Source organism: Hemibagrus wyckioides, linkage group LG18 (genome assembly GCF_019097595.1).
Source record: "Hemibagrus wyckioides isolate EC202008001 linkage group LG18, SWU_Hwy_1.0, whole genome shotgun sequence".
NCBI lineage: Eukaryota > Metazoa > Chordata > Actinopteri > Siluriformes > Bagridae > Hemibagrus > Hemibagrus wyckioides.
This window is the reverse complement of record NC_080727.1, coordinates 6248058-6261687: the sequence shown is the minus strand read 5'-3', so window position 1 is coordinate 6261687 and position 13630 is coordinate 6248058. Positions and strand designations below refer to the sequence as shown.

At 38.7% G+C, this 13630-nt stretch overlaps 1 protein-coding gene across 1 annotated transcript in view; it reads right to left on the bottom strand.

The window, feature by feature from the left end:
• si:ch211-196i2.1 (collagen alpha-1(I) chain) overlaps window positions 1-13630 on the bottom strand; it is a 66240-nt gene that overhangs the window by 31291 nt on the left and 21319 nt on the right. Inside the window, exons 7-10 of the mRNA XM_058415485.1 lie at window positions 5172-5741; window positions 1689-1733; window positions 1023-1142; window positions 173-211 (exon numbers count right to left, since the gene is read on the bottom strand). Of these exons, the coding sequence (XP_058271468.1) occupies window positions 173-211; window positions 1023-1142; window positions 1689-1733; window positions 5172-5741 (774 nt within the window). The remainder of the gene's footprint in view (window positions 1-172; window positions 212-1022; window positions 1143-1688; window positions 1734-5171; window positions 5742-13630) is intronic.

Here is a 13630-nt window from a genome sequence, read left to right as displayed (position 1 = left end):
CATTTAGAATTGATATGCTGTTCATGACACGCCTTTTAGTTTTGGCAGGTTTAATTTTGTTTTAAAATTTTCTACTAAAGTCAGTTAAAAGTTCAACATTTAAGATTATTTGTGAATCAGCCCTGATTTTCATCCAGGTCTGCTGAACTCTAACCCTGTACTGCATACTTACAGGCCAACCTGCATACAGCAGCTGGAAGAATGATGTTTGCTAGAAAAAGAGAAAGAAAATCATTTCTACACATGAGCAAAAATCTTCATGCTGGACTTCTACTACCTATCGACTACTTTACTACTATCTCACTTCTACTTTCTGATACTCTGGTTGTCATTATTATGATGTATTTTCTTTTCAGGGCCAGCAGAGCCAGGATTGAACATAAAAACAGTATGAAATCTATAAAACATGCTACATTTTGCACGGATCGTAAAGTTCCGGATTCAGTTTTCAGTTATGATGAAATCCAGCAGAAAACGAGCCTGGCAGGAAAGGGAGAGGCATACTGATGGGATTTTATGCTTCATTAAACAGGGACAGGTTAGTCTATGCATATGGTTTGTGAGAATGACCTCTGAACCCCTTTCTTTTTCCAAAACCTTGTATAAAAGGAAAAGTTTTTGGGTCTACAAGCCTTTAAAGATTTCCCAACAAGCTTTAAGGATATTGGATTCACCCTCTAACCCTACACTACCAAGCAACAAAGTAAAAGGTGATTATTACGGTAATAATGACAGTGGTCTCAATTGAATGCATATAATGTATAACACAGTAGGTAAAGCAATAAATGCCATAAACTGGTTTGAATGATTCCTTAGACAAATCCACTGCTATGTCATCTGCTCTGTCTTAGCTGTTCTTAGCTGTAATTAGTTCCCATTTATAGTTTTTGATGTGGAAAAATGGAAGATTCCTTTTTTTTTCACTATTGTTCCTTGTTTTAACCTATACACTGTAGTGGATCAAATCCCAGCATGATGAGGAATAGCAAATGCAGAACTGTAAATGAATGTACAGTGATTACCTGAAAGTAAGCCCACTCCTCAGCTGTGTTCCTCCACAGATATAAAGTTGGTGGCCCTGGTGGTCCGGGTGGCCCTGGATTACCAACCCGACCAGGGCGACCCTCTGGTCCGACACTTCCCTAGACAGGAACATGGAAGGGTTGAATATTAGATTTTGTAAATCTTGTGAAACATATAATTGGTCACAAATAACTATCATCACATACAATACAACTAGCATAGATGTTCAACCATACATACTGAAATATACACCCACAAGATAGCATTCTATATAAATGCCCACGATATTTTGTAAAAGGTTGATTTATAAGACATTGATAAGACAGCTATGCAATAGCTGTACAATGCATGGAATGCCATACAGTGTACTGTAACTGACTAATGTATTTTCTCTGCAGCCTGTCCTGGGATTCTGGCAAGAACACAGACCAGACTAGAGCAGTTCCTAAGGATCCTTAAAGGTCACAAAAGGTCAGACCAAAAGCCCATGAACTTTTAAGTGAACTTCTGTGATGAAACAGCTATATCCCCAGGGACTGCTCTCTGAGTCTTAATTCAAAAAGACAGCACAGAGACTCGGGCAAAAGAGAGCTGCTCTGCCTTTAACAACCCCTCTTGAATTTTCAACAAATTAAACAGATATGAGAGAGAAGTCTGGCACTCACCTTTTCACCTTTAAACCCTGGATAGCCCACACTGCCAGGACAACCCTAAAGTAATAGAAAATTAACGACATTAATTGCATAAAATTCTCTAATTAAAAGCCATAGGTTACCTCTAAATATTTAATCAAATCAGGTTTCATGTGGAAACACTAAAGCCAAAGCAAATGAAATTCCTCATAGTTTAGATTGGGTCAAAGAAGAGCAGAAAAACCTTGAAAGGCATATTAGGTCACAGTATTAAAGGATCCTTGCAAAGTCTCTTTTATCCAGACCCATTTACAAGATGGTGCATTCTAAAACACAACTTGATTGCAGAATGTGCTTCTACTGCATCTATAATTAACCAACATATTAAATGCAATCTGAATGGAGCACAAATTGCGACTTCCTTACGTCAGAAAAGACTCACTAAATAATGTTGAGAGAAATAATGTGACTAATATGTGATTTGATTACTAAGTAAGAAATTAAAAAATGACTGAGATGTTAGGAAAATAATCAACAGCAGAAAGTGCTTTTAATTTGACAGCAATTACAATCGTATTATTAATGAAAGAATGCCATCCATTGTTATATTTCATCAGTTTAAGGTCACATTTATTTACAAGTTATTTATAGCAACTATAAACAGTTGTTCTTATTAGCCTAACTTTTTTCTCTCTCTTGAGCTGTTATGCAGAAATGCTAAGAGTTTATTCTGACTTGCTGTCAAAAATGCCTTTACAGCTATTATTATAGAAAATTAATCAACACATTCTGACAAACCAATTTATTTTTTACTGAAGACTAATACATATAGAAGCTATTTTGTATTCTATTTTTTCTTGTGCAAAATTTATATTAATATTTGAGGAATCTGATGTATGTGTTCCTGATTTATGTGCTATGACCAAGTTTGCCAGACAAAACGGGCAAATTAACAAGAAGTATCAAAAGTCATATTTTATCCGTGAATAGTAGCTCTATCGGGGCGGTGGTTAAGTGGTTAAGGCTCTGGGTCGTTGATTGGAGGTTCAAGCCCCAGCACCGCCAAGTTGCCACTGTTGGGCCCTTGAGCAAGGCCCTTAACCATCACTGCTCCAGGGGTGCTGTATCGTGGCTGACCCTGCGCTCTGACCCCAATCTCCAAGGCTGGGATATGCGAAGAAAGAATTTCACTGTGCTGTAATGTATATGTGGCAAATAAAGGCTATTTCTGTCATGATCCTAAAATTAATACTATTATTACACTATTATTATTTTATCATAAAAATTTTTTCATATATTGAATAACACCTGGAAACACTGCATATAAAGCTCAGAACAAAAAAGTGCTAATTTAGACCTGGTTTTAAGGAGGTGTACAAACCCACTAACTGTTTAGTACATAAAAAGGATACTGTAATCAGCCTCACTTTCCATTTCACACTTTTTTTGTGCACAAAAGAGCATGCCACTGCTTGCATGGTGAGCTTAGGCTTGTACACCAGTTTTCTAAATAACACACAAGGCTATTTGCACAGAATGTGGACATGACATCTTTAGGAACAAAACTTTAGGAACTCTTAACAGCTGTATATGGACTGCTAATTCGACCTGTGAATTACTTTCTATAGTTAAATTACTTTACTACCTGGTCAAATTCAGATATACAAAAGGAAAGACATTCTCTGTTGTCTGTATGACCTCTGGCTATAACCTAAAACACAATGGTAACTCCAGTTATGTCACATCAAGGCAGGAGTTGACGTCTGGGGTTTCCAGTGACAAACACAAAACAGAGTTTTAATTATTGACTCTTTCCCTGCTGCTGACTTTTACTCGCCGTCAGTGGTGTGTCTTGTCATCTGTGTTCTTTCATGTCTGACTTCAGAGCCGCGTGAGGACTACAAAAAAGCTCCAACAGCTCTGTGACCCTGGTCTGGTATCTCCACATGCAGCTGCATCTGGTCCTGCTTCTGCCGGTCCTCGCTCTCTTAAAGTAGATAATCTGAGCCATTTGACTCGGAGTCTCATTTGTCCTATTTCTAGTTAAAAGGGACTATACCATTCTGATCAAGATATTCTCACAATCATTGATACTTGTGAAAAAAAATTGAAAAGGGTAAAGAAGATCAGACGTTTGAAACAATTCTGCATGCACGCTTAGTTTGATGGATAAGAACGGAATGTAATATCTTAAGAAATGGATTTTTCTGGAAGGCATTAACCCAGTAAGGCATTAAACATTTGAGAGATGTTACAATGTGGCCCTCATATCCAAGATCAAAACTAGTCATCTCTGGATGCTTTCTTAAGCAGAATTTCCATCTAATCACCTTCTTACTTTAAACTGGATAATCCACTGGTGCATGTCAGTTCAGCATACGTCAGTCTCTGATCATGTTTAAAGTATGTTTAAATCAGTCAAAAACCAAAAAATATCTGAAAACGTCTGCGACCCTTACACTACACACTACGTCTTCTTGGCTGACTGAAAACAGATGCAGATGATGTTCTTCTGATTTGTGATGTAAGATTGGTTTTGTTAGCTAAGGGCTTTAAGGGTAGAATGATTTCCATTCAGCCTGAATTGCAGACCAGCTTTATTATTTCCAGACTATAGAGAATGTTGACGTCACTCTTTTTTTTCTAGATCACTAGCTTGTAAGGAATACCGAATTTGTTTTTGTTTGCTTTCAATGAAAAAATGCTTAAAATGCATAAAAATTTGAAGTGAAAGAAGCTTTGTCAAGCTATTGGGGGCTGAACCTCGTTATCGATGGAGGTACAACTTGTCAGACGGGATGCAGACACACTGCCCCTGCTCACATACCTGAGTGTAATTACCTTGTTTTTGGACTCAGTACATGTGCAGGAGTTTAAATGTATAAATCAATGAGAGATCACAAACAGTTCAGAACTGGCTGAGTGCCAGATCTATAAATCCACAAGCTACAAGCAAAGGCAAGTTAGCTAAGTCACCAGCAATCCCCTTTGTACATTTTATACTTATAAAGTACATAGATAATAGATTTAAATTGCATGCTTTCTCTGGGCAGTCATGTTGCCAGTAAGGTTTATGAACATCTGGACCTAAGTGTGTTTCAGTACACTTAAATCTTGATTAGATCCACAAACAAAATAAAGATTAAATTAAGTATAAAATAAATAAAAAAACAACAACATTAATTTAGTGCTATATTAAAGGCAGGTGCATTTGAACAAAGTTAAGCCAATAAATAAAAAACTGACTGGTTGCCATTATGTCAACATTTTTTTGCTGACCTTCAACACAGGTCTGATACTACTGCGTGCATGTCAAATTACATTATTTCTCATACACTACTGGCCAGATGAGGATCTAAATCTGCTGACGTTTAATGTAGCCTGTTAACTATAGTGTGTGAGTCATAATGGCATGATATATATATATATATATATCATGCCATTATGACTCACATACTATAGATTGATACTGAGATGTCTGATCGTACGAGAACAGAAGAAGAAATAAGTACTCACTGGCTCCCCTGGTGGCCCCATTGGCCCTGGAGGGCCTTGATGAAGGTAATACATCTTCCCATCTGAGCCTCTCACCAGGCCCCCTGTCCTACCTGTGAGAACCACATTCGGGACAGTCCTGTGAGTTTTATTTATCCTGTCAGTGGACAAGCTGGGTAGAGCAGGAGTTGTTGTCACTCTCTCTCCTCCTTCCTGCAACAGATTGGAATCAGGGCCCTCTGAGCTTGAGTTTTCTCCAGCATGAGTTTTTTTCAAAATGGAAGGATCATCCACATCAATAGTGTTATACACAGGCTTCTTAGGAATCCCTTTGTCAAGACTGCTTTTCTCAGTGGTGATATTCTCATCTAGAAGTTTTGAGGTAGAGTCTGGCTTTGCCTCCTTGCTGCCTTTAGCAAGTGGTGGGTGGATCTTTTGCGGTGAGCCGTCATTCTTAGACAGGGTGTTGGGATCGATCAGGTCAGTGTACTCGTCCACCTCAAAGACGTCCCCGCGGCTAGTGGAGTCTGGTCGCTTTACACCTGTAGGAAGCGTGCCATCTCCACGGGTGAGACCACGTCTTCTCACACCCTACACACCCACACACCATCACACACACAGGAGGTGAACAAGAAAGAGAAAAACTGTGTTATGAAGATGCAAATATCAGTTTCCATAATTTATATCAAAGGTGCATAGGCTAGAGAGACACTATTTACATAATGATATACACCCAGTATATACACTGATCAGGAAAAACATTTTGAGCACTGAAAGAAGTGAATAAGACTGATTATCTGCTCATCATGGCAACTGTTAGTGGGTGGGATATATTAGGCAGCAAGTGAACATTTTGTCCTCAAAGTTGACGTGTTAGAAGCAGGAAAAATGGGCAAGTGTAAGGACTTGAGCGAGTCTGACAAGGGCCAAATTGTGATGGCTAGACCACTGGATCAGAGCATCTCCAAAACTGTAGCTCTTGTGGGGTGTTCCCAGTCTGCAGTGGTCAGTATCTGTCAAAAGTGATCCAAGGAAGGAACAGCGGTGAACCGGTGACAGGGTCATGGCCGGCCAAGTCTCATTGATTCCCATGAGGAGCGAAAGCTGGCCCGTGTGACCCGATCCAACAGACGAGGTACTGTTGCTCAAATTGCTGAAGAAGTTAATGCTTGTTCTGATAGAAAGGTGGCAGAATACACCATGCATCGCAGTTTCTTGCATATGGGGCTGCAGAGCCACAGACCAGTCAGGGTGCCCATGCTGACCCCTGCACACCACCGAAAGTGCCAACAATGGTGACGTGAGTATCAGAATTGGATCACGGCGCAGTGGAAGAAGGTGGCCTGGTCTGATGAATCACGTTTTCTTTTACATCACGTGGATGGCTGGGTTCATGTGCGTCGCTTACCTGAGGAACACAAGGCACCAGGATGTACTATGGGAAGAAGGCAAGGTGTTGAGGTGTTGACTTGGCCTCCAAATTCCCTAGATCTCAAACCAATCAAGCATCTGTGGGATTTTCTGGACAAAGTCCGATCAATGGAGGCCCCACCTCGCAACTTACAGGACCTAAAGGATCTGCTGCTAATATCTTGGTGCCAGAAACCACAGCACACCTTCAGGGATCAAGTGGAGTCCATGCCTCAACAGGTCAGGGGTGTGTTGGCAGAAAAAGGGAGACCAACACAATATTTGGCAGCTGGTCATAATGTTATGGCTGATCAGTGTATAATCCTACCATTAAATTTTAAAGAAAAATATATAGTTATTCTTACTGTCAGCAGTTTTGCTTTAAATGTAAATGTTAGTAGATATTGATTTTCATCATATTTTTATCTAGGGCCCAAGAACTATTTTATTATATTTGTTTAGTGAATGATTGTTGCCAGCTACATCTTTGGATGACTTATATACACACAAAAGGAATTTGCCCAGGGCAATTGGTGGGCTAAAACTATAGTAACTATGATGACTTTGGTATGTATTGCTAGAAACATCAATAAAGAGAAAGACAGATTACTGTCCTCTAACACAGCAAGTTTTCCCATTACTCATATACACCATCTAAAAGATCTATACACACACACACTGCAGGTGAAGGCCTTGGCCTGGAGGTGTACTAGAAAATCCTGACTCTGGATGTGTAACTCAGCAGGAGTTGGGAACCTGTGAGACAGATGTTCCACTGCCTTGTTTTGAAATAAAGCACAGGAAATATGAAACAGCAGAGTCTCCTCTTAAACACATGCACTAGTCTGTGATCAGCAAAACAGCCAAAAGAGGAATGATTTGTGTCTTGTGGCTATATTTCCATGTGTGGATTTAATTTTGTGGCTGAGTGAATGTGTTTGGGATCTGGTCACTAATATAACATGCTGCCATGCTGAGAGAATGCAGCTCAATGCCAGTGAACTAATTCATTTGCACATGAATTTTCAAGCTGTTTCTTCTGCTGGACTGAAAGGCAGAAATTAGTGGAGGTACTGTTACTGTTCTATACTGGTACTATTCAGCAAGATGAATCAAACTATGCTTGAGCAGAAGCATCAATGTATTCCACTGCTTCCAATAACAATAGCTCTTTCAGGAGCTCAGTCCTGAATGTAGCCTGATAAGCTATCACTTGATCTCCAAAGGCCTGCATTGGGCTGTTGGCCAGCTTATCTCAAAGGGGACAGTGGACCTGAAATCCTTCTGATGGTTTGCCAGGGAAGCCTAATAGCACACCATCCACCCATAGCTGACCAATTTCTGTACCTGCCAGTGTGAGTAATTCCTTAATCTTCCACCAGGGGGCAAACACATTCTCAATTTCTGAAACACCTGCTATGTAGTTGAAATAATATTAATAGTTATAAAATAGCCATCTGGAACATATGTATATGTTAGAAGATATGCCCAGATATAAAACGCAATCTCACATTCAACAACGACCGTTTTGAATATTGGTAGTTGTATTTGTTTTGACCTGAATATGCCAAATCTCAGTGATCATCAAAATTCTGAAAGATGGATTTCTGGAAAAACAAAGGAGTGGAACAACGCAAACATGTTTAAGGCCTGCAGGCTAAAAATGACATGCCGAGAAGCCTTTACAGAGCATGTATCAGGGAGATAATATATGTTCAGGGCAAGTCAAAGGCGGTCCTGTGGTAAACTTTACGAGGCGAATCAGATAAGAGGCTGTGTATGAGCCTTACACAGCCCTTACACAGGTACACTGGGCTGTTCTGACTTGAAAAACACCATGTTTAATAATTCCACCTTACAAACACTGGTATTTTAATGGACAACATTTAACTGACAGTGTCTTGCAAGCTGGCTGATGCAAAATACAGAAGGAATTGAATTGTGGAAAAATAGAAAAACATGAATAAAACTGAAACAGTGCAAGTTCAATTACAGTGAAAGAAATGCCATAGGCTTGTTTATCATGGCATAAAGGCATGCTGGCTAAATACAATCTGGAATTTTGTCACGTGACCAAAGCTATAAAAGTCACACCGTCAACTGTAGGCTTTCTAATAAACTAAAACCACTGTGACTCCCTCTCACTGTTTATAAAAGCAAAACCAAAGCTTCCACTTCTCTTTGCAAAAAAAAAGAGCAGTGAAGGGTGATGCATTTAGGTTGAATTTGTCACTGATTTAATCTGAAAAATACCAAGGAGGTACTGAGATGCCATTCACCTTGCAAAAATACTGACATACTTAACATAGTTCAATCTTCAATAGGCAATCTTCATGTACATAAATATCCAATTATAAAGAAACATACCATTAGCAACCTATTCCTCTGACCCTGGGGTCTTGCATGTCCTTGACCTTGTAGGTCCAACAGAATCCATCCTAGTAGGCACAGCCAAATCCTCATGTCTACAAATTCACACCACAATCCAGTGGAGCTCACACTGCGCTGTCACATCACGATCCACAACAGAACATACACTGAGGAGGTGAGATCAGTTTCACTCACAAAGTGCACATTCTCACACCCACTGAGATATCATTCATACACCCCCCACAGTCAGACACACAAACACACACACACACACACATGCCTGATTTGATCTATGTTTGCTTGGAGCTTCTGATCTTTTGACTCTATAATTTCCACTTTGCCAAAAAAAAAAAGTCCACATTCTCTGCATATTGTGTTAGTAGATAATCTCACCTGGATACTGTATATCTTTGCTCATTATCATAAAGGCTGCCCTATCTTTTGACCCTTATTCAAAATATGTCCATAGTGTACACTGTTTAAACACAGTACTGTGTTTGTACTTATTTTGTTTCATTTATGCTCTTAAATTAAATAACTTTCTATCAGTCCGTACACAGTATCCATTAGTCAAGTTACTATGTATGTTGAGTTACTATGCATGTTCTGCCTGTGTCCATGCGTTTCCTTTGTGTTCTCTTGTTTCCTCTCACCTCCCAAAAAGATGCATATAAATGGAGTGGCTATGTTAGTTGTCACTGAATGTTAGAATGCTAGTTGTGTGTGTGCATGGTGCTCTGAGATGGACAGGTGGACCAAAATTTCTACTTTAACAGCAAGTAAAGCAAACTAGGTCACTAGGGAAGCAAGCAGTGTAGCACATGGTCAGTTCATCACTCTTGACCTTTCCCCCCAATGATGCTACGAGAGGTAAGATTGGGTTACAGCGAGAAATTGCTCAGGAGGATAAGGGAAAACTGATATTCCTCAAATATCTCTTACTTAAAGTTTGAATCAATATCCAATAAAAGATTGAACAAAGCGCATACTCCAACATTCACAAGCTTCAAGTCTTCAAGAGTGCAAAATTAAACTAAAAATGGATTTACTAACAAGTGCAACAGAGAACTGGCACAACATATCGGTATCAATAAGAATGCTGACACCTTTCTACCTAAAGATGCAAAAAAGGGTGTTCTTCATGCAAATCAATTAATTTTGCATTTACATTAATGAACGTTTTACATTTTGTCAATAAAAATGGCTACTCAGTTTGAAAAATAAAATTACTATTAATGCCATCAACACAGGGTTGGATAATTTCAGCACATCCCTAGACCACCAAGCGTACAGATTCTTTCATAACGATACTCTTTTGTTATAAAGTTTATGGCTCTGTTTGAAAGAAACTTTCCAGGGTCCAGTGGGGAAAATCTCAGACAGTGTGAGGAGGAGATTTATTAGGTAGACAACAATAGGAAAATTTAAATAGTTGATTTAGAAGACTTTAGAGACTTCAGAGTTACAAAATCATGAGACCTACAGCACATTAGAAAATCATTTTGGCCCTTGGCTACAACCGTAAGGATTACCACAGAAACCACAACAGTACATCTACAGGAAGTCTTGCCAGAGTAAATAGGATATACTGTACACAACCCAAGTTTTGGATAATAAATAGAGAATGAGATCAATATAACTACAATTTACCATTGTAGGAGAAATAATTGCTTTCAGACCTTCTAAACCTTTTAGATAGGTTTAAGAAATGTAATCGATAATCCCTTAAGTGCCTTAAAAATTTCTACCACACACTTAGAGTGAAAAGAAGACAGAGAGAGAGAAAAAGGAGAGATAATGATAATGAGCCAACAAAGTCCACTGACAAATCTCTACATGCATGTTCCAGACACTTTCCATTGACTTTTTACAGGTACTTTAAGCCACCTGTAGTAAATCACTGCTTCAGAAAGGCTAATTATAAGTTTTTGAACTTTGAGGCCAAAAGCCCTGATTGCCAGAAGATCAGCAGGCTGTGAAGCTGTGGTTTTTATGGAGTGTCACTCATCATTAGTGAATTTCACTTGTTTTGTTTATGTGTCCTGATACTACAACTAATATATTATAACCCTGGTTTAATTACATTACCATTTCTGAGTCCATTCTAGAGATAGAAGAGTACTCTTGCCTTATTATGTGTGCTGGTATTTGTATTCTTCTGCAACTTCATAGTTACCCTTAAACGTCACTTAGACCCCAGAGGTTTTGGGGAAACACTTTCACAATCAGCACAATTCTTCATAGCTGACCCCAGGCTATATAGTTAATTGTAGCTGTCCAAGATGGCACAGTCGTCTGTATAATGATGCTTAGAGTGATATTTAAACTTCTTCGCTTGAGTTGTTTGGGAGAGTTGTGCCTTAACTTGCTCTTTACACTTTGCCAGCTATGCAGTGCCAATAATAACTCTTTTTTTTTCCCCATATGAAAAAAAATAAAATAAAAATATGTGAATATGGTGGGCACTAATACTACTTGCAGCACCATATGCAATGCTTGTATACAATTAAATCTTTTGGGTTCATAGGGATGCAGTGAGTAGTGTTGGTGCTTCACAGCACTGGGGTGCTGTTGCTATGATCCTGAGATATTGTTACTGCTACTATGACCACCTGTGTTTTCCCTGTGGGGTTCCCACATGGAATTTTCTAAATTGTCCAGGTGTTAACGAGTGTAGACCGGTGTCTGATCCAGTCTGATCTTCAGGAATGGGTGTCAGTAAATTATTTCATGAGGACAGGGATCAAAGCACATGGTCAGTTCAGAAAGCTTGACCTTTGTCCTCAGTGATGAGGGGTGAGATGAAGGTCAGCAAAGGTATAGCTCAGTAACTTTCCAGAAGCACAGAAATGCAATGCTTTGCTTTACTTGTTTATACTCGATATAAACCAAATTATAAAAAAGAAACATACAGTAGTCTCACACTTCATTATGTCCTGTTGCTTTTTTTAGATTATTGCATGCAAATTAAGCAAATGTAAAGTAAAACCACCAAGTGCATACTACATTTTAAAACTGTGCTCTTAATGGCAATTTCAGAGAGAATGAAATATTTTTTGTGGCCATTGTTAAATTTCGGGAACCAATCAAGAGTCATTTTCAACTTGTTCAGTGATGCACCATTAAAAGATCTGAAAAAATTGAACAGCTGATTGTGTGCTGGATGAGGGAAAGGTGTGTTGGCTTTTGTGGTTCTCCATTCTTCATAGCTAGAAAAAAAGTGAGTATGCAGAATTGGAGGAAAGATTCTTTTGAAATTTACAAAGCAATCAGCTGCTGTTCTTGACAGTGACAGGGGCAGACTCCTGTTCTATTATTGACAGCCTTTTAAGAAGGAAAGGTGCTATCGAGTTCAAGGAGATGTCTTGATCCTGTCCTTAAAGAACTCTTGCCCAGTATTGTGTACTGACTACAAGAAGCTCTCTAAAGCATTAGCCACAGGTCTAGAGATGGCAAAGGAGCAAACTGTGACCAAATGTACCGTGTTTGTGAAAGTGCAATCTTTGAAAGCATTTATTAACTTCCGAGTATTTTAAAGATATTGGGTTTAAGGATATTTTTTTATGGATGGACTTTGACAAGTATAATTTAGAATAATTTGGAATCTGGTTAAGTTTTATAGCCATTGTTAAGATTTTGCACAACAACATTGAGCTTGTAGACAACCCCCTCTACAGGTTTGCATGAATTTCTATTAATTATTCATGGGCTCTAATATACCCTACAGAGCCTCAAGAGCTGGGCCTCATTCTAGATGGACCTCACTCTGGCCTTTGGAAAAAAGAAAAACTAATTAAGTATTTACCTTTAACCCTTCTATGTAAAATGGTGCAAAGCATGCCAGCAGCTGGTGATTGTAGCAGTGTGGGGCATGACTGCTCCACTGTGAGCCTGTGTAAAGGAAACAAGTGGCTGAAAGTGCTGTGGCCATAAAAGCCTGCCACAACAAAAGCCCTCAAAATTCAAAGGGTTATGCCACAAGAGTCTAAAAAAAGGTTTCTGCAAAAATATTAGAAGAAATTCAAACTATTTTACTTTCCTGAAGCCAGCAACTTTGACATTGCTTAATTGGAACCAGATGGTGGGTGAGGTACTTACATACATACATACACAGCTCACATGTCTAAAATTTATTTTACTTGGCTCTTGGCTACAATAACCTTTAGAAGTTATTGGATCCATGAACAACCACCTCTACAGAACATTGAGTTTGATCAAAGAGAGCACTGACTACAAAAGTATTGTACATACTGTGACTACATATGTACTGTACCTATAACTTACTAATATAAATTTGATCTGTCTTAAAACCACTGCAGTGAAACGAGAAAATTGTTATTTAATTGCTAGAACTTAAAGAGAATTAGTTACATATAGCTCAAAATCCAGAAACAAATGCGCATAGAAAGATCACTTCAATGACTTTAAATATGGTTCTTTGTGTATGAGGCAATTAAACAGACAACAACAATTGTTTACATATTTCTTGTTGCATTGCTTTATGATTCCTGTGCCTTGTACTTTCTAGACAACAGATAACCATGTATTTCCATAATAGTTTTCTGAGTGGCAAAGTAAATTACACAGGTCCTGTCCTGTTTATTTAAAGCTGATGACAGAAGACTAATTCACACATGATGGATCATCACCTAATATGCCAATCTATATGTGTTCTTTCTGTTAAAAAAGACTCTAAGGAG